The 22,417-nt window shown below is 45.0% G+C and overlaps 1 protein-coding gene across 14 annotated transcripts in view; it reads left to right on the forward strand.

The window, feature by feature from the left end:
- Positions 1-22,417, forward strand: part of LOC123520769 (tyrosine-protein phosphatase Lar-like) — a 924,035-nt gene that overhangs the window by 563,542 nt on the left and 338,076 nt on the right. Inside the window, exon 4 of one of the 14 annotated variants that reach the window (XM_045283357.1) lies at positions 6,186-6,263. The exons of the other annotated variants lie outside the window; for them this stretch is intronic. Within the exon in view, the coding sequence (XP_045139292.1) occupies positions 6,186-6,263 (78 nt within the window). The remainder of the gene's footprint in view (positions 1-6,185; positions 6,264-22,417) is intronic. 14 annotated transcript variants of the gene reach the window in all.

Below are 22,417 nucleotides of genomic sequence, written 5' to 3' on the forward strand. Positions count from 1 at the left end.
TCATATGTTACACAATTGTTAAATTTTTGTTCAAATACAAGTGGATTTAGATTATATTAAAATGTCCAGCAGTGTTCGCAGCAGCTGGTGATTTATAGTGACTTTATTTTCATTCACGAGCAAAAAACTTTGGCTTCTTGATCGAGATATGTTAAATATCAACGTCAATCAGGCTTAATGTTACGAATAGGTTAGGGAGTTACCTCGAATCCAGTTGCTGGGCGGACCCGTAGAGTGATGGCGAATGTTGCTGTTGAGATGAAGTTACATGGTTGTATGTACCAATAAGTTTTCAGCCGTGTGTTTTGGTGAAACAGTTGAATTTGAAATATATTTGACTACTGCAACGAAATGTTCATAAAAGACGCTAACAAGACAAAAAAAACAAGGAAAAAAGCGAATTTTAACCACGTAAAAATAATTAAAATAAGTCTTTTGTTGACAGAGTGACACGTAAATCCAGGGCATGATGGCCTCTCACGCCTCTGTCTTTTGCAGGCAATCATTTAATGTCAGTCGGCAAACGCATGTAGGAAATAACCCGGAGCAAAGGTGCTTAAATCAATCATATTGATTAAATTCACCAAGTAAGACTGCAATGTTTTACATCTTTGATGGTAAAAGACAACCTGTGCTGGGTAGGGAAGGACTAGTTCTCCTATCACGTGTTGGATTGCAATTATGTAGCAATTTCACTATTCTTTTTTTTTAATGTAAGGGAATGGTAGATGAGGTTTGAAGCAAAGGTAAAGGTGTCATTGTGAGTAGTGACGAGTTGCTAGTATATGATAGACAGGCAGCGTTGAACATCTTCAGTGAGGTTGTCACAGTCCTCGGAGGTTAGCAGGAGAATAATTGGTTCTTCCGTGCCCCGTTAGATGGTCGTTTCGCCAGGAGGTGGGTGCGGCTAGAGATCCGCACCCTTGTTATTGGCTGAGTATCATTCTCCCCATCTTGTGCTGCGCTGGGGCGGAGGCGCTGCTGGAAACTGCTGTGGTTGATGGAGGTGCTTCAGTTAATGGTGCCGCTATTGCTGCTGATTCTCCAGATACAAATGGCACCGTTAGTGCTGCCCTTAGCTGATGCTACCTCTGTCAGTGGTGACTGCCGTACTCAGCTGCGTTGTCGAGGGTAGAGCAGGATCAAAACGATTTATCTTGTAATTAAAGAAAGCAATTGTCACGATAACTTCAAACACCACTATAGTGTTCGTTTTCTTGGAACGCTGCGTGTCTGCAGTGAGTGAATGAAACAGTGGCGAGGTGTCCAGCAGCCCACCACTTCCTCGAGGGACAGGAATGTAAAGGCATCGCCTCCGCGTCAGGATTGTTTTGCGTAATCCCATATGTACCTTGCCGGTTATTTATTCATTTTTCTAAATCCGACCTCCTGTAGCTGTAAAGCCTTGTACGCCGGTGGACGGTCCTCAGAATCTGTGGAGCACGACCGGCCACCCTCATGCTCGTGTGCTCATGTTAACAATAACGAAGTGGCTGTTAACATGTTATCCGAGTCGCAGCTGTTAATGACACATATCAATTTTATTAGTATGGAATGCAAGACTTATATGTTTTATCTAACATGGAGTAAATTTACATAATCAAAGTGAATGTGTTTCATAATTTACAGACATTAAAAGCTTAGGAAGATCTTACCGAGGGAAGAAATGAATATTTTTGAAATAGGCTTTAAACCCAGCAGCGGGTTGAGCTTAATGGAGTTTTGCATATTTCTCTCACATCATTTTTCATGCTTTACTCCCACCTCGCCCGCTGGAAACTTTCATTATATCTCAGCATAGACACTGGTAGTGAAGACTTTGTTGATGTCATTATTTCTTATTTATTTTTTGACACAAACATCAATAACTGGCATTGCTCTTTACTTCTAAACACATACACACACACACACACACTCTCTCTCTCTCTCTCTCTCTCTCTCTCTCTCTCTCTCTCTCTCTCTCTCTCTCTCTCTCTCTCTCTCTCTCTCTCTGACACGATGGATACTCTCACTCCCATGCATAATTTACCATGTCTTAGCCTTCCTTCCTTCCCCTCGCTTGTATCCGTGTTTGCTGCTACCCCTTTTCTTTACTCTCCTTCAGTTCCTGCTTGTCCCACCATGCCTTCCCTTGCCTTCCCTTTACGCGTCTTTCATTTGTTTTATTGACTCTCCCTCTCTTTTGAGCAGACTTTCCTCTCTGCCATTGCTCTAATCTTAACACATCTTTCATCATTTGTTTTTTTTTTGTTTTTTTTTTTACTTTGTCGTATGCCTTTTTTTTCCCCTTCTTCTTTTGTCAGTTTACTCTCCCAAACTTTTAGTAATGAAAAGTGTGTGTGTGTGTGTGTGTGTGTGTGTGTGTTTCATATTTTTGTAACTTGACGCTTCACAAGTCCTCTTTTTTTTTCTTCTTCATATTTTTGTATTTTAAGATTTTTTTCAGCTTTAGTCCTTTGCTTAACTCTCTCTCTCTCTCTCTCTCTCTCTCTCTCTCTCTCTCTCTCTCTCTCTCTCTCTCTCTCTCTCTCTCTCTCTCTCTCTCTCTCTCTCTCTCCCTTTCTCCGTTTTACCTTGCCCCGCTATTTATTTCTCATTTTCCTGCTCCTTTTCTCCCCACCACGTTGACTCAGCCTCTCAGTGCTCTCCCCTATCCTCCCTCCATATGCATCACTCCTCACATCATCCGCAACTCCTCATATGCGTCCCCCTACATATTTATGAGGCGCTGGTGCAATGGATCCAGAAATACCTCTTTATCCTGGCCGTCACGTAGGATACAGTGTGAGGTGGGTGTGGCAAGAGAGAAGGAGCCACATGAGGAGGGACGAGTGGCAAGGGAAATGGATGGGGAGGGAGGGAAGGAATGGTGTGGCGTGTGTGTGTGTTTGTGTTAAAGGGGTACTTGCGTTATTGTGATGAAAGTGGCATGTAGTACAATACGTGTGAATATATATACGGTGTGGGTGTGGTGGTGGAAGTACTAGTTGGAATGGTGGTGGTGGTGGTGGTGGTGGTGGTGGTGGTGGTGGTGGTGGTGGTAGCGGTGGTGGTGGTAGTGGTAGAGGTCTGGCCCACCTAGCTAGCTGCTGATTGATGGTGCGAGGTTATCACCATAATGGCCCGTTGTGGCTGGTGATTAATGGAGGAGCACGGTTAAATGACTCCAAGAGGTGCCATATGACCTGCTGTCCCGCCCTGCTCTCCAGCATTCCAGGTTAAGATTTATCACACACACACACACACACACACACACACACACACACACACACACACACACACACACACACACACACACACACACACACATGCTATATGCACAAGAGAAAGAAAACCTAACCTCACTCCCCTTTCTGAATAGCAACTCATGTATTATTAATTCCATTCGACTGGGCCAGAAACTCCTTATGTGCGTTGTCTTGTAACAGAAACTTCTAAGCGACATAGTTTTCTTTGTATATTAAGTGAATGGTTCCAGGAGGAAGTCAGAGCGTGGAAGGGGACAGTGTGGTGTATTACTGTATTCTGGTGGATCTGGTGGACAGGTGGAAGAGTGGAAGAGAGGAGGGTAGATGTCCATGCGAGCAGTGGAAAGCAGGGAAGAAGTTCGTGAGGTTGTTATTTGTGACCGTCTAAAGTTAGGGGAAGGTATTGTTAGTGTGCCATAATTGACGTTAGTATTTCTAGGTGTGTGTGTGTGTGTGTGTGTGTGTGTGTGTGTGTGTGTGTGTGTGTGTGTGTGTGTGTGTGTGTGTGTGTGTGTGTGTGTGTGTGTGTGTGTGTGTGTGTGTGTGTGTGTGTGTGTGTGTGTGTGTGTGTGTGTGTGTGTGTGTGTGTGTGTGTGTGTGTGTGTGTGTGTGTATGTGTGTGTGTGTAGGTAGATAGGTAGGAAAGAAATATGAAGGTTCTTGACTTCCTAAGACGATGGAATGCGTGACTTATACGTAAGGCAAATAGCATTATGTTGAGTCTATAAATTATTCTATCTCTCTCTCTCTCTCTCTCTCTCTCTCTCTCTCTCTCTCTCTCTCTCTCTCTCTCTCTCTCTCTCTCTCTCTCTCTCTCTCTCTCTCTCTCTCTCTCACACACACACACACACACACACACACACACACACAAGACACTTTCCCCTGTAAACACCTGCGTTTGCTCGTTGCCTTGTTGATTTCCAGGGAGAGAACAAAGTTTCCTTATTAGTTCCATGTCAGTTTTGTTTGCTTCTGCTTAATTTGCTTGGAAGCGACATGCGAGTAAGTTCAGGAGAGCAGCCGGTGACAAGCTTCTCTTCGTGGTTACCTTTCCGAGATGCGGGTTTGTGTTATGACTTCGTGTATTTCGTCGTAGCTTTGTTGGACGGTATCCTGACTCATATTTCATAGCCTCCAGCTCCTGTGTGACTGACGACATCGTAACCTGATAATTTGAATGTGATGTATTTGTATCCCTTTTTTATTGATTACGTATTCGGCTGATCCTGCTGAGTGTATGCCTGGAGTGTGTGAAGGACGTGCGCTAGGAATAAGAGTGTGTGTGTGTGTGTGTGTGTGTGTGTGTGTGTGTGTGTGTGTGTGTGTGTGTGTGTGTGTTTGTATTTGTGTGTATATAGCAGATGACAGCTAAGATGACATTTATGTAATTGGTATTTATAAGTATGTGATGTAAAACAAAATGAGCATGTATATATATGTTGTGTATATTTGTATCTCGCCAGTTAGCAATATCTAAATAGCATTTTAAAGATTTTGTTATGATACTACGGAATTGATGACTAGAAAGGACGTGACATAAGTAACACGATGTGACAGTGCACCAATACACCATCTTCAGGAAATGGCTCCACCACTGCACGCACCACCCCAGCACACTTAGCCACTTAGTACCACCACTACCCACCTCAGGGACCCCAACCACCCACGCCACCTCTGCATCCCACACCCAGTGGCCTCCTTCCCTCCTTCCCTCCCTCCCTCTCTGCCTTGCCGCCCCGCCACCTCACGCTCAAGATAGTTTAGTCGCCATCCACTTCACTTAAAGTTCATAAACTCCAACACGGGTATAAAACTCTGCACGTTTGCTTTATTCATATCAGTTTTATCACCGCCTCACACACACCCAAACTTCTTCCGTGGCTCAGATTATCACCTTGTCATGAGTGAAAAGAAAGATTCGTCACACCCAATTCAAGCTACATGGAGCGCAGCGGAAATTGTCATTGTCTATTGGTAAATAATATAATTTGGGCTCCATTTCAGATCAAAGCTGAGACGTAATGCTTCTTCTTAAGCCCAAGTTTCCTCTTCCCACTCCTCTAGTCAACTATTCGATTTCGATCTTCTTCCACCTTCACTTTGCAGCTCCCGGCGGGCCAGCGCCATGCCTCACTGGCCGCCGCCTCCAGTCACTTCAACCTGCATGAGGGTAACTGCCCCTTGCACGCCCACCTCCTGGCCACCCACCCAGGCCTAACCACCCCAAGGCACTTTTAATATCGTGTGTTGCTTCTTGTGTGCACTTTGCCCTCCCGAAATGCCCTAAACCTTACCATCATGGACACTTTTCTAATACCATCATACTTTTCAGTAACACCTGTCATCTTAGTTGTTATGGTTACTATTAGAGGTTATGTATTGTTATTTTAATGCCTATCTTGTGATATCAGTTAAATATTAGCAAACACTCATTTGCACATATTTATATATACATTCCATTTTTACTAATGTAAAAGAAGTATGTTTTCATCCACCATCATCCACACACGGATCTATTTTTGGCACCCCAACACCCACTCACCGCCCCGAGCCTTGCTGCCCTGCCACTAACATCTGTTACAGTGCTCGCTACCTATTTTCGGTCGCTGATCAATCACGCCGTCGGTATCTGTTTCCATTGTCATTATTGCACCACTATTCTCTGCACTATTAACCCAAATCCACCACTGCACCACCACCACCACCACCACCACCACCACCACCACCACCACCACCACCACCACCACCACCACCACCACCACCACCACCACCACCACCACCACCACCACCACCACCACCACCACTGTAATGACCTAGCTTTGCTACCGCCTCACCACTACCACCACTACCACAACTACCACCACACGCACCAGACTGACAGTGGTGTAGTCTGTATGTCGCCGCTGTGCCTTTCCTAACCCTCCTCTTGACTTGCAGGGGTGCCCTGTCTTGACTCTGAGGAGTTCTCCTATGCTCACACGGGCGTCACACGCCCCCCGTGGTGCGACCCCATAAGTAAGTTGTTGTATTTCCCTCCTTACGCGTATCCGTTCTTCCTGCTGTGCTGCTCCTCCCTGCTGCCCATACTCTGCTCATCTCGCTGTACCAGTGTCACCTTAGATGTGTGTGAGCGCGCGTGTGTTTGTGCGCATATATATATATATATATATATATATATATATATATATATATATATATATATATATATATATATATATATATATATATATATATGATTGTAATAGCTAGAGAAAATCAGATTGTAGTATTTGAGCCACACAACACACGCACACCACTACCACTTCTCCCAGCCTGCCGCACAAACCACACACCACAGTAAGTAGCCGCACTGTAGTCGCTGTGTTCGTAGTGTATGTAGTGCTTCACGCCAAGTAGTCACTGTGAATGTCCGCAAATATCCCTTGCCATTATTCTTTACTCCAATCTTTGCGATGGATGGTGCTTCACATGAAACGTACGTACGTAGCTCTACTGTCGCTTGATTGTAAGATCTGACTGCAGATATTCTGATTCTGATGCCCACTCTCCTGACTGCTGGCATAGTCTCTGAGATGCATGCCAATGTTTACTGCAAAATATGAAGACTGATCCAGCCGGTAGTTACGACGCTGGGAAACACACCTGAAGTGAGAGATAAGGGCCCTCCAGGCGTCATTACCGACCTGCTGTGCTTGGATGCGTCACTCTCAAGGATATAAATGAAGTGTATTTGATACTTACACCATGAACTCTCTCGGTCATCAATAGAGGACCGTGGCTTGGGCTTTGAGGAATGCGTTCTGTTTTCTGGGGTCGCCGCTGTGTAACCCGCTGGAACATGAGAGCTTGTGCGGGAGAGGCGGCTTCCTCAGACTCCTTTGATGTCTGAAAAGACTCGTACCTTGGGTCGTGTTGCTTGTGTGTACACGAATACTGTCTCATAAATTCAAATGGTTTGTTTTCATATTTTATTATAGAAGTTAGGTATTTTTTTTTTAATCACTGAACTTTCGACTCTGCAAAATTACTATTTAATGAGTCAGTGAGTTAATCATTCATTCATTCTTTCATTCATTCGATCAGTGCATTTTTTTATGTAATTCATTTGATGGTTTAACGTCAATGGTTCGTTTGATGACCGTAAAAGGCTTTTCATGCATTATTCATTAGTGTGTTGTGTGTGTGTGTGTGTGTGTGTGTGTGTGTGTGTGTGTGTGTGTGTGTGTGTGTGTGTGTGTGCGTGCGTGCGTGCGTGCGTGCGTGCGTGAGAGAGAGAGAGAGAGAGAGAGAGAGAGAGAGAGAGAGAGAGAGAGAGAGAGAGAGAGAGACTTCATTAATGGTCAGTATATGCCTCTTGCTTAGCGTAACTAGGGACAACACGCAGAAACACACACACACACACACACACACACACACACACACACACACACACACACACACACACACACACACACACACACACCGCGTCCACTTCTCACCGTATATGAGTTTCAATGGATGTGTTGTTGATCAGTATGCATTGGCTAATATAAAAAGCGTGGTGGTGAAGGTCGCGTCCCACTGTTGGCCTACTGGTGATCTCTTCGCTGTTTTGTTATTCTTTGTCCTCGCTATTTCTCTCTCTCTCTATCTCTCTCTTTCTCTCGCCACCTCTTTTCTCTCTGTTCTTGCTGCTTCACTTCCTTTGTTCGTTTATTCATTCATTCCTTCCTCGCTTTCGTTCTTCTTTTCTCCCTCTTTCCCTTCCTGTCATCCTTCCGTCCTTTCTTCTATCCTTCCTCTCCTCTTTCCTTCCTTCCTTCCTGCCATGCCCTCTTTCCTCCACCCCTCTTCTACATCTTTCATTCCTTCCCTGTCTTCCTCCCTTCCTTCCTCCTTGTCTTGCGTCATCCTTCTTTCCGTTTCTCCTACCCTCATTTCTCCCTCGGTTCTTCTCTTCTTTTCCCCTCGTTTTCATCCCTATATTCCTCCCTCTTTCACTCTTTCACTCCTATCCTTCATTCTTTCCTTCTTTCCTTCATCCCCCCTAACACATCTGCTTTCCTCAGCCCCTTCCCGCTCCCTGCGCCCATAAACCCTCATCTCAGCATCTCTCGGTTCCATCTGCTCCTTCCCCGCGCACCTCCCCTCCTGCAGTAGCGTGGCCAAGGCAGGTCGTCACGGACTGCTGCACTTCAGCCTGCTTGTCCAAATTAATGTTGAATGCGGACTGCAGCATTTGTGGCGCACGACGTCAACAGCCCTTCATGTATTGTACGAAGGCCGAGCTGGGGAGCCGAGAGTAGTGTGGGACGGAGAGTGGATGGTGGAGCACACGTAGGACAGAAGGGTCTAGCCAGGCGGGAGGGAGAATGTAAGATAAAAGCGAGAAGAAACAGAAGGAGGAGCTTGACAAGGAAGAGGGAAGAGGAGAATTGAGGTAGAAGTTTGATAAGTAACAGAGATAAGAAGCAAATTAGAGCACCATTGCGGAGAGAGAGAGAGAGAGAGAGAGAGAGAGAGAGAGAGAGAGAGAGAGAGAAGGCATGCAGCTGTGAGTGAGTCTTGTTCTGGTGTAGTGATGGTGGTGGTGGTGGTGGTGTTAGAGTGTGATGTTTTAAAGTCGTCCTATGCACCACCACTTCCCCGGCGCTAGTAGTCCACTTTATAGGAGAGCCGCTGCCTCTTCCTGCCCGAGTAACGGATGGCACTCACCACCACCACCACTTTACAACACGGGAACGACTGTGGGTATGGCGGGTGATGGTTTGCTGCGCCGTGCTGGCTTCTGTGCACCTCCCGCTCCTCCTGACTAAAAAAAAAAAAAAAAAAAAAAAAAAGAAACGAGACAGCCGCTACCTGTTTAATCAATACACACAAGTTACCGAATATTCAAATGTTTGTCTCTGTCGATCTTGCGAGAATGTTTAAGAGGTCATCATGTGTTTGTTAGTTAATTTCAGAGGCAGTGTCCTTATCCTCTCCCGACTGCCACTCCTATACGCTACCCTAGGCCCACACGTGTTTCAGCCTTCCCCATCCCCACACACCTCCTCCCCTTAACGATGCCGTAGCTCTCTCCTTGTTATTATTGTCGTTGTAGTTTTGTCTCCAGCCATTCAGCAGCCGTTGCCGTGTTTGCCTGCCTGCTCGCTTGCTTCCTTTTGCCTGTGACTATTTCGGGCCCGACTCTCTACTATATAAGCACGTTTTTGCCTGTCTTCGTATTTTTTGTTACTCAGATTTGTGTATTTGTCTCTTGGTCTTTTTTACGTGCATGTGTGTGTGTGTATGTGTGCGAGAGAGAGAGAGAGAGAGAGAGAGAGAGAGAGAGAGAGGATCACTGGTATTGGTAAGGCATACAAAGCGAACAGGCGAGGGCTTGGAGAACAAGACGAATGTTGCCTCCCCGAGCAATGAATCTCTTGCAGGAGTACAGAGTCACGAATCAGGTGAAGTATCAATATTACCAAATACCACAGATACGTTACAGCCAGTTCAGAGAGAGAGAGAGAGAGAGAGAGAGAGAGAGGGTGGTGGGTGTTGGCGGAAGGGGGAATTTGTGAGATGAAGGCGCAGGGAGGCAGGAAGAATAGGTTATGGGACAGCGCGAGAGGGAGGAAGGTTCGCAGCTAGTGCCCATGTAGACTGTAATAACACACGTGGGAGTGAGGCCGGGCAGGAGGAGGAGGAGGAGAGGTGGTGAGAGCGAAGCTTAGCCGACCATCTGTCTCTGGGATGCGGGAGGAGGAAAAGAAGATAAATCAGTGAGGGCAGAAAGTCGGTAAGTCAGAGAAGGAGGCATAGGATAAGGAGTGAAGGAAGAACTTGTAAGTCAGAAGAGAGAGGTGATGAAGAGATAAGAGAGAAGCGTGTGAGGCGAGGGATCAAGTGGAGACAGACGCAGAGGTAAAGGCTGAGGGAGACTTGAACCGACTGGAGGTGAGGTAGATAAGACGAATAGGAAATGTGAAAAAGAAAATCGATAGAGAAAGCGCCGGGTTCTTGGTGTGTGTGTGTCTGTATGTGTGTGTGTTTGTGTGTGGGTGTGTGTGTGTGTGTGTGTGTGTGTGTGTGTGTGTGTGTGTGTGTGTGTGTGTGTGAGTGTGTGTGGTCGCTACTACACTTCAGGCATTAAGAATAATAACATCTCTGCATCACAGTAACCGCAAAATATTACAAGTTTCTTTTCATCCAAGTGGCAATAAAATTCAAAAAGCCAATTGATTTGATATTTATGGATGAACATGTATATTATTCTAATAACATGTAAAACCTAATAACTTTACGTAAATTAACAAAAGTCTGGGACCAGTAACAGCAAAATTACTAAATCAATATATACTGGAGGCCACACGTAGGCATATTGCAACTTACAGGAAGCCATAAATGACTGGCAGGGCTAGGGAGGATGAGTGGTAGCAGTGCACGGCTAAGCAAGTGTGGCCAATGCAGAGAACCATCAAGACTGAAGAAAAGGAGGTGGCAGTGACATTGTAGGAAATAATAGAAAAAAGTGAAAGAAAAGAAGTAGGGATGTGATTGTGAGCGGTGAAGGAGAGAAGGGACAAAGGCAGCACGTGTAGGGGCGGGGGGAGTGAATCAAGGAGATGGTGCGGGGAGGGAGGCAAAGAAAGGGAGTGCCTCGAGGAGAACATGAGGAAGGTGTAGTGAGACTGTTGCTCTTCTTTATAGCCTCTCGCGCCGCGGCGTGTGTGTGGTGAGACGCTGCCTTGGGCTCTGCCTCTCCCCTGCCGGTGTTTATTTCTCTCTCTCTCTCTCTCTCTCTCTCTCTCTCTCTCTCTCTCTCTCTCTCTCTCTCTCTCTCTCTCTCTCTCTGTATATCATTTCTATATTCGTAATAATCTGTTGCCTTTGATGTCGTCCACATCTCTTATTTATTTTTCTTTTATTTATTTATTTATTTTTCACTTTGTCATCACTTGCTCTTACTCTTTGCTTCACCTCGTAATGCATGCCTGGAGGTGTCGACGCTTCCCTTTACGAGTCACACTCACTGATTGTGAAGTTGTTACCCTTGCGAAGGAAATTATTGTGTAGAAGCTCGTTGCCAGCCTAACGAGCATCAATGTCACTATGCATATTTTTCTTGTAGTGCGTGGTTTGTAGCGCATTGGCCGGGAAGGTGTCTCAAGTGGGTTTCTAATAATCGAAGCTGGCCTGGCGTCCTCGAAAGCCTTAAAGCGCGAAATGAGATTCCTTTGAGGGCAGGCTGCCTCACAGACGGCGCTCTCCTCCTAGGCAAGACAGTGGCAGTGTCTCGTTTATTAAAGGAAGTTTATTGAAGACCAGGCTATGCAAATCCTTGAAGACATGCAGCTTACATTACACTCTTTATATATACATACAGTCTCACCGTAAACACTTTCAAGAATATCTTCTTACCCTCCTTATGCCGGCCGCGTCTGCAGCCTCGCAAGCTGCATCCTAGACTGGCAAGCATAGACCCGCCACAGACATAATGGTTGGGGCTACAACATCATCCAGGCATCTGTTTAAGCGGAGATTGCAGAATAATTTACGTCTCAAAGGCTCGTCCAGATTGTTGCATAACTTTGATATTGCGATACCTTAGTTCATGTTTGATGTAATTGTTCTCGAGTGTCAGTCTTGTCAAAGGGAGAGAAATAAATTTATTTATATGGAGCGACTCCAGAGAACAGAATACAGCGTCTTCTTTTCTTTATTAGGTTGAGCGTCAGACTCGGCGTGCAGAATATGTCACACCGATCGAATTACCGCCATACTGTAACCTGACTGTCGCGTATCAATGTCACGAGATACCAATATACACGTGTCATGTAGTACTTCGAGGCAGATCTGAGAGAGAGAGAGAGAGAGAGAGAGAGAGAGAGAGAGAGAGAGAGAGAGAGAGAGACGCCAGTAGGAGTGAGAGATGAGAAACGCAGTCAACCAGAAATAATAGATCTAAGGTGACAGCCGACCGTCCCTTGTGCCGTGAAGATGAGAAACAGAGGGAGGAAGACACGTAAAGGAGATGGGGGAGATAGGTAGGAGAGGATAAGGTATAAGAGGAAACTTGTGCCTGTATTGCCTTATATCTTTGGCCGGCAAGAATATAGCAGCCATCAAAATGTCTGACTGCCTTGACCACCAGCTCTCTCGGCATAACAACTAATTCTGAGACCGCCTTTGAAAACGTCGAGGTGAGAAAGAGACAGACAAAAATACAGACAGAAAAAGATATTGTGTCCACCTGCCTGTCTTTCCGTCTGCCTGCATGCCTGTCTGTTTGTCTGTTACCTGGGAGACATGGGATCTGATGCAGCATGAAGACGTGGGGAATCGACCTGCCAAAAAGTTGGAAGAGAAAGAAGGAGCGATATGAGGGAATGGAGAAATAGATGCGAATAAGATTTTGTGAGAAGACATAAACTCAGGTGAAGGGCTTTCCTAAAAGTTGGGAGTGGAGGATAGGGTGTCAGAGAGGAGTAATGGAGTAATGGATAACTTAGCGACGAGGGAAACTCAGGGGATGGATTGACTGCACAGGTTTTGAAAGCAAACTAAAACCAGGGATATGAAGTCTTTGATGTGTGTGTCTGTGTGTGTGTGTGTGTGTGTGTGTGTGTGTGTGTGTGTGTGTGTGTGTGTGTGTGTGTGAAATTATTAATTCACGTAAACAAAGCCCTTTCAAGCCAGTAAGTTACTTGGTCTTAATTCCTCCAATCCCAGGTGTTGGCCACGCTTTATACAAGACCTGTGCTCCTCATGTCCCTGATTGGAGGTGTGGCGGGCCGCAGCGCTTCAAGGGACAGCTGGTGAACAGGGACGATGCGAACCCTGATGTAGCCCTTCTGAGAGCGAGGCCAGCCCTCCATACTCACTGAGCTGACACAAAAGAATTCCACATTTTGTGTGGGGCGATAAATTTTTTCCCAGTTTCAATTTTTTTAACATTTTACTCTGGTTATGAGTTTTTCATTGTTGAAACGATGGAAAGAGAGGGGCCTGGAGAGGGGCGTGAGCGAGGGGGAAGAGGGGAAAATGTTGGGCGCTGTACATGATGATTGGTAGGCGAAAATTGCGTTCCTCACAACGTCAATACGGCAATATTGTTCAGTTTAGTCAGCCAGGGATAGACAGCACCAGGTGGTTGCCCCATTAAAATGAAGGGCTGGGAAGGGGAACGTCGTGAGCTGCGTGATGTGCTTCAAACGTGAATACCTGAAGCTTGAGTAGCTCGAGAGAGACAGTGAGGTGATGGCTGCTGTGTTGGCAGAGGCTGTGAGGAGTGAAGAATGAAAGAGGAGCTGCAGGACTAGTGGCGCGGGGAGGGAAAGGAAGGGCCGTGTGACTTTGTGACAGGTGATAGCGAAGGAGGGTGGTGGCCTGAGGCGGGTGACACGTGAAGCAGGTAACACAACGAGACGCAGGTGGCAGGAGCAGGCTGGGATGGGAATAAAGGTGTAGTGGAGAGAGAGAGAGAGAGAGAGAGAGATGCGGCGTATTTTACTGAGCGAGGTTTCCCCTTCACTACATTCCGGATAGCAACACTGGGGATTGCTTCATTTGTCAGTGTGTTGCTTGCTCTCTCTCTCTTTCTCTCCCTCTCTCTCATTACCTCCCACACCTCCACGCCATTCGTCTCCCAGTCTGTATTCCTATTTACGTTATCTTTTTATTTTTATTTTACTTTCATCTTATTTTCTGAAGCGAGTGTCATCTTCCCATTTTTCTGCTTTCATCCATCTGTCCATCTGTCCTTTTTCTCCTCCCATTCTTTTAGTACTTCCCACTTCACACCCTTTCACTCCCAATCGATTTTTCCTCCCTTCATTCTTTCTTTTTTTCCACGCCCGTCTTTTTTTTATGCTTTTCCCTCCTATTCTCTTCTATCTCGTCTCTTCTCCTTTCCTCTCTTCTGTTCTTTCCTTCTCGTCTTACTCTTCTCTGTATTTTTCCTTCTCTCTTTCGTATATTTCTTTGTGTATGTTTCTCTCTTTTATTTTCTTGCCTTCCCTTTCCCTCAGATCTTTACAATTCGCTTTATTCGTTTTGTCCGGCTATCTCTATCTCTTATCCAGCCGCTGTTTTTTTTCTGTTATCCTTTATGTATGTATATTTGTATGTATGAGTATGTATGTATGTATGTATGTATGTATTTTAACTTTCAATACGTTTGTTTTTTTTCACCGTTTTGCTTTTGATTTACTGAAAAAAAAAATTGCTCCTTTTCACTTTGATTTTATTCCTTTCTCTTAAAATCGATGTGTTTGATTTTTTTTTTCCCCTCTTTTTTATCCCAGTTTATTTATCCCCTGGAAATCTTTCTGTGAGGCTTGAATTTTGTATCTGTCCGTTTCACTTCTTTCTCAATCCATACACTTTATTATTTCTCTCTCTCTTTCTCCACCTCACTACAGTTTTAATATTCATCCTTATTTAATGAACCCCCGCCCTTGTGAATGTGATTCAATGTAGTTTCAATATAACCCAATAACATTCAGCCTCAAAAACGTGAAAAAAATGTCCGTAAAAACTGGAGAGAATCAACGAATTGCAATCAGGTAACATTGTAGTGAGGGGAGCGGAGAGGAGAGGGAGGAGGAGCAGAGAGGAAAGGAGGGAAGGGAGGAGAGAGCTGACACATGTGAGGGATTGGAGTGAAGGAGGTGCTTGATGAGAAAAACGACCGGTGAGTTTAGTGACCTTAGAGTGCATGAAGGAGGGCAGAGAGCAGACAGAGGGATTGGAGGGAAGGAGGTGAGTGATCAGAAGAGTGTCAGATGAGTGGCGTGTGGAGGCGAGGCTGGGGAAGCAGGGGCGTTGGTACACAAAGACCTGGAGCCTCTGGAGAATGCCACGAGGGAATCTCCATCACAAGATTACATGCATAATGCCACTTTGAGGATGTGTTGACGATTTGTACATTAAAGTTTACTGGCTACTGTAATGGTGAGAGAGAGAGAGAGAGAGAGAGAGAGAGAGAGAGAGAGAGAGAGAGTTGTATTACTGGTGAACAACACTGTAGTCCATCATCTTTCAGTTGTTTTACTCTCTCTCTCTCTCTCTCTCTCTCTCTCTCTCTCTCTCTCTCTCTCTCTCTCTCTCTCTCTCTCTCTCTCTCTCTCTCTCTCTCTCTTTTACTTTCCCATTCCGGCTCTCTCCCTTTTGTTGCCCCTTCCTGCCCCTTTAAAAGCTGTCGCCCCAGTTTCCTCCTTTCTCCTCAATCCTGTGAGTTGGAATATTGATGACGTCTAAAGATGCGGCAGCCGATTTGAGTTGTCGTTTGCAAGTGATGTTTTCGTCCATTTACCTCCGCTAAGACCCAACTTTTTTAACTTCGGCTCACATTTTTTGTTTTATGCTTTTAGCTCTTAAGTGGAGTGTGTACCTAATGTCTCTCACTGTTCCTGTCACTTGGAGGGTGTTGGAGGAGAAGCGGCGGCTGGAGGAGAGGAGAGGAGGGGAGTAAAGGAGAGTGGGAAGGATAAAAGAGTAGGAGGGGGGAAGTCTTCCTTTGTTGTCTCGGGATCACGTCTTTAAGCCAAGTGAAAATTTCTGCACGTGGGCTACGGAAGTGTTGAAAGCAAGAAATGTGTGTGTGTATGTGTGTGTGTGTGTGTGTGTGTGTGTGTGTGTGTGTGTGTGTGTGTGTGTGTGTGTGTGTGTGTGTGTGTGTGTGTGTGTGTGTGTGTGTCATTAGCCATTCACTGCTGGACAATGGCCTCCCACAACCTTATTCATGATTCATATCTCTGTTACTCCAGGTCGGGTTTTGCCTCTGTATTTTCTTTCTGTTTATTTGAATCTTCTCAGCTCAATTATTTTTCATTTATTTATACGTTCAATTTTTTTTTTTTTTTTTATATATTTCTCCGCAGAGACTGTTTGTTTTTAGCCTTATTATTTTTTTTTCTAGAATTTATTTAACATTTTAATTTCAAGACTTTTTTCTCTATATTATCTCATCTAGCATAAGCATTTCAATATTGATTTGTGTGTATCTCATCTGGCCATTAATGTGCTACTTCTATAAAAAATTAAGGCAATTCGTAAAAATTCATTACTTCATTGCTAACGTTCTGAGTTTTGCTATTCTCATTTAAATTCAGAGTTTTGTAGCTCAGATATGATTAACATTTGGGTGTCCTGTGACTGTAGCATTGTTGGGTGAAGAATATAAAAGTGCATAACTCTTCTTGTAGTTAATCTTTTCTCTATTCTGGTCAAGGCATTTTTGGCAAATCCAGCGAAAAGAAATGGACGTGTTTCATAATACATTAATTAAACAATAATCACTTAATTATTGTGGCTTCTTTTTTTTGTGAAGCAATACCATGTATTTTAACCCATCTCTCCTCACACACACACACACACACACACACACACACACACACACACACACACACACACACACACACACACACACACACACACACACACACACACACACACACACACACACACACATGTACGTATGCATGTGATTATGCACAATAGTTTTCGTTTAAGTTTTTATACATATCTGATGAAAAACATGTCATGTTTATTTGTCCACGAAAAGTGATGAATGTGTTTGTGTTCATTTTGATTAATGTCTCATGTCCACCATTGTCCATTTGTTTGTGTATTCTGGTTCTGATCATGGCAAGAGCGCCTAGCTGTGGTCTGTTGTGATGCGTGGCAGTGTGTATACAGGTAATGGTGTACATGTGTATTATTTGGTGCAACTGTTTGTTTCCTGAATGAGTTTTTGAACGGTGATTGTGTGTGTGTAGCGCAAGGCACGTGCCTTGCCTGTGTACGCTGAGGCGGCGTTAGCATGCAGTGGTGAAGACACCTCCTGTGTGGCGCCTCGCATTGGGAGCAGCGCAGGGGTTGGGGCAGCAGGGAACCGTTGACAGGGGAGAAGAATAAAGGAGCCAAAACGGAACATGCGAAGTAATGTGTGTGTGTGTGTGTGTGTGTGTGTGTGTGTGTGTGTGTGTGTGTGTGTGTGTGTGTGTGTGTGTGTGTGTGTGTGTGTGTGTGTGTGTGTGTGCCCGTTAGGAAGATCAGTATTTTCGTCACATCCTCCATTATGAATACAACAGGTGGCCGCCATTTTCCCTCAACTCACATATCCTGCAGCCACACCCCTCCCGTGCCACCAGCAGCCGGGACTCCCTGCCCAGTCATACTCATAACTCCCACTCAACCCACCGCATTCGCCACGCCACGCCCAAGGTTATGACTCCCATGGTTCTTTCTCCCTCCTCCAGTACCTCATCCATCCCTATCCCCACCCCACACCTGTCTCCGCGCCCTCATCACTAACACACAGTTGTACTTCTCATTAAAGCCCTAAGGAGCAGTGACCTTTGTGTTTATATACGAGCCTGATACACGCCTCTCGCTGTCTTTATGCCACTGCAGCCAAGGGCGTGTCAATCACAAAATGGTCCTTCATGCTGGAATGAGATAATGATGCCCTTAGGTCAGGTCATGGCAAGGATGAGGGAACATATTCGATGACCTGATAACCGTTAAGCTTCCCTCCGCAGCGCATTCGCCACTCGCCACTCACCGCTACCGGCTCTAATTAACAGGAGGGGAACAAACGTTTCGGAAGACTGCCTCCAGGGGTCACTTGACAAGTTGGGACCAGAAAAATATAATGGCTTTGGCAGCAGAATTTTGTCCCTGATGCAGTGGAAGTATATTATGAATATTTGATATGTATTTGATGTAGGCCATCGTGTTAATGAATTGAATATTACTCTACCAGAGTGTTACTCATGCTTTCAACCAAGATAAATCCTATCATTGTAATGAAGTTTCTTTAACTATATTTAAATGATGTAGGAAAATGTGAGAGAGTAATTACACACGGAGTAAGGCAACGTAAATACAGGAACACACATGTGGCGGGCGTCACCCTGCGGCGGCTGCAACAACAGGGCATCGCAGGTGCTGCGGTGGTTTTTTTTTTTTTTTTCTATTTTATTCGTGTATGAAATTTGAAACTTAACTTTAGTGTGAAAAACTTTTTTATTTTTTTTCATTTTTATCTTTTTTTTTTTTTTTTTTATATTAGGATCATGATTGATGTAATAAGCACAAGTAGTCCCACAATAGCTTTCACGACTCCTCTGCTGTCTCTGTGTGTGTGTGTGTGTGTGTGTGTGTGTGTGTGTGTGTGTGTGTGTGTGTGTGTGCGCGCGCTCATGTGTGCGTGCGTGCGATGCGTGCGTACGCGCGGTATGACACTTCTCAATTTGTTGAAAATGATATTTTTGATGGATTTATATTCATTATTGCTTTCATTCATATAAATAGCAATCTGACTCTGAATAAAACGGTGTCTTTTGTTGTTATTCCCAACAGACATAATAATACTGTGTCGTTATTAAATTGTTATGCCTGATATATATATATATATATATATATATATATATATATATATATATATATATATATATATATATATATATATATATATATATATATATATATATATATATATATATATATATATAGTTTTCAATATTGTTTTTTTTTTTTTTTCAAGACCGGCAAACAACACTGGCTCTAACTAATATTAATCTTGTTAATGGAACGAAGCTCCTGAAAATTCATAAATTCCCCCCCAAAAAAAGTAAAGTGTGACTACCGTGTCGCCTTGTTGTATGCTGGTTTCCTTTTGTTTGTCCAGTAAGCTAGATGTTCCTTACTTCTGGGAGTCATAACTGAGCTGAGTTTTTGTTCCTTTCTCTATTGAGTACTATACAGTGAAGCTTGATATTAATGACCTGATGATTATGGAAAACGATTTACTACAATATTTATTTTGACCATGAAAAAAGTCTCCACAATACTTTTGACTCGTGACGGCAATACTGATGCTGGTGTGCCACTGCCACCATGTCAAAGAAATATTGGCGACAATTGATACTGAGATACACGATTAATTCCCCAACTTGCACAGAAAAGAGAAAAAAATAAGTCAAGAACAGGTGAAAAAATTATGGTGTAATTCACTGTTTGATCTGCTGCAGTCTCTGACGAGACAGCCAGACGTTACCCTACGGAACGAGCTCAGAGTTCATTATTTCCGATCTTGGGATAGGCCTGAGACCAGGCACACACCACACACCGGGACAACAAGGTCACAACTTCTCGATTTACATCCCGTACCTACTCATTACTAGGTGAACAGGGGCTACACGTGAAAGGAGACACACCCAAATATCTCCACCCGGCCGGGGAATCGAACCCCAGTCCTCTGGCTTGTGAAGCCAGCGCTCTAACCACTGAGCTACCGGGCCGTGTGTGTGTATGTGTGTGTGTTTAATGGTATTCTAAATGTGATTCAAATATGATTTTAAAATCAACAGACACTGACACAATGGTGGTTTCTTTCTCGCACCTCATCCCTGTGTTAGTGCTGCACAGCCTGCATGTCACCACCACCAGTTAGTTTTGGCCAACATGTCTGATGTGCTCCTTGTGTTGTCGGTCTAAGGGTGTACAGTAAGCGTCTGTACGGCAGAACTACAAGGTGAGTGCCATTAGCGTGGCCTGGAAGGTTGTATAGATGAAGGGAACGGTGCCAGTTATGACCATCAGCTGTTGTTGACATCCTGACCCAGTGATTAATTGCCCTCACAGGTTCGGTTTTCTCTTTACATTACTTTCTGAGGCACGCATGCCAGCCCGGGGAGGGAGTGACGCCGCGGAGTGTTTGATCGATATTGGATATGTTTGATTTCTGGAAGCGAATGTTGATGGAACGTCCACTAGTAGTGTGCGGAGTGTATCCCTCTCCTTGCATCTCACCCTCGCTCCGCTGCTGCTCCTGCACGTTTCAGTGTCACCCATCTGGACATCAGACGTGCACTAATAGAATTACGTTATTCAGATTATTTGATGCGATCTGCAGAATATTTGGAAAAGGCAAAAGGCTAAATGGCAATACACTGTCACAAAGTAGGAGAATAGCACTGTCTTCTCGAACGTGTAGTTTTATATTGATAGAAATGGAACTGTAATGAAGCGATGCAAGTTTTGCTGCGCAACATTATGAGCATGGAGTTGTGACAGCGGTAGGCAGCTCTGTCAGGCTTGGTGGCGAGGAGCAAGATGGCAAGGGATGTCTGTAGTTTGTGTTGCAGCTCGATGGAAAAGCAGACGGAGAGATATCAGTTTGTTATCACATCCTTATTCCATAACATGCTGGCTGCTTTTGTGTTGTCATCTCCATTCTTTATTTTGTCACTTTCGTCTCTCTCTCTCTCTCTCTCTCTCTCTCTCTCTCTCTCTCTCTCTCTCTCTCTCTCTCTCTCTCTCTCTCTCTCTCTCTCTCTCTCTCTCTCTCTCTCTCTCTCTCTCTCTCTCTCTTCTCTCTCTCTCTCTCTCTCTCTCTCTCTCTCTCTCTCTCTCTCTTCTCTCTCTTTTAGACTTGCGAAGGCCATGGAATTGGAAACACCTTCACCATTAAATGTCTGACAGCGCTAGGCGGGAGGCTCCGCCTGCGACATTATTGTGTATGTAGCTGGAGATCAAAGCCAACACGGCAATAAGTTTTCTGTGTCATTTAAAAGTGCGCGCAGCCGTAAGGAAATATGGATGTGTGCGCGTGCCAGTGTGTGCTTGTGTGTGTGTCTGTATGTGTGTGTGTGTGTGTGTGTGTGTGTGTGTGTGTGTGTGTGTGTGTTTGCGTGTTTGCGTGTGTGTCCCCTCTCCTGGCTTTTTATTTATTATTTTTAAGTTGGAAATCGCGCGGCGGGACGGACGGGCGCTCTTCACGGCAGGTGGCCATAAATTATAGTCCCAAAATTTTGCCCTGAATCCATTACACGGCCGAGCGACCAGCCTGACCGTAACAGTATGAAAAACAATGAACGAACCGCCACCGCTCTGATACTCGCTGAAGATTAGGACCCCTATCTACCACCCCTTTTACTCCCACACCCTGCTGTCCCTCCCTCCATCCCTCCCATTATCTTCCCTTCATGCCTCCCCTTCCCGCCACGATCATCCCCTTCCCGCTCCGCCCCTCCCCTTGCTGAATGCTGGCCAATGGAAACGTTTATTGCGGGATGGAGGAAAAATGTGTTTGAAAAATGCCATAACTCAGAATTGCAACAAGCGAATCCGTAACCAGTGGAAGGGAGCGTCGTGTTTCCAAGGGGAGCGTGAGGCAGGAGCATGAGGACGGAGGGATGGAGTGTGCATAGATAGGGAAGGCACTGTAACCAGATCTGAAAGAACACAAAAAAACACATGCTAGGAAAATAAAGGGAAATAAATTGTCAGGAGTTATTTTTGTTCAAGATCACATGGCAAGACTTGTGTATTTCACCATAACGTTAGTCTCATGTGATCAAATGCAATATCCCTGTGTAAATGGAACACTCAGCCTGTGAAATAATAATAAAAAAATGGAGCAAAATGCACGAGTGATATTAATTTAATAGAGGAATATGAAGGCTGCGATGTCGAGTTAAAAAAAGAAAAAGAAAAAGTATATAACGAAGCGAATAGAATAATGAGAGTGGGGCGAGGAGGGGCGTGTGGGAGATGCAGAAGAGGGTCTGCTGCCTGGGAATATGTGAGGGTGTGTGAGGAGGGAGACGAGGACAAGCGGATGGGCTCTGTGTGTGTGTGTGTGTGTGTGTGTGTGTGTGTGTGTGTGTGTGTGTGTGTGTGTGTGTGTGGAGGAATGAAGGAGCAGCGGAGTATAGGAGATGAGGGGCTAGTGTGGAAGTTTCTCTATAAGCCTCAGCCTGGTCTTCTCCGCCTCGCTACAGTACGGTCATGATTAACATAGTGGGTCGTGGCCGGTCTCGCCTCCACCAACTTCATGGAAAACTTTCAGCTGCTCCGAACTTAAGTGTCCCGGGTCGCTGGCTGGTTCCTGCCGCGGGCCTGGATCCGTCTTTCGCTGCTGAAGCTGCACCAGAAACACGCTTTCTCCTCCCTACATAAACCGGCAGCGTTCCTTGGGTCTGGGCGGTTTCAGGGGCGTAAGCAGTGCCACATAAAAGCTTTTAACTCTTGACGGAGTAAATAATATCCTGATACAACCTTCTGCCGCTGCCTGCGCCAAAATTTGGTTGTGTTCAGGCCTCAGCCAAGGCAGGAAGTAATGAAGCCAGTGATGGTACTCTATTTTTTAAAGGTTGCACACTCCCTGCCGGTAATAGTGCCGTGTCCTGTGA

This window comes from Portunus trituberculatus, chromosome 47 (assembly GCF_017591435.1).
Source record: "Portunus trituberculatus isolate SZX2019 chromosome 47, ASM1759143v1, whole genome shotgun sequence".
In the NCBI taxonomy this organism is placed as follows: Eukaryota; Metazoa; Arthropoda; class Malacostraca; order Decapoda; family Portunidae; genus Portunus; species Portunus trituberculatus.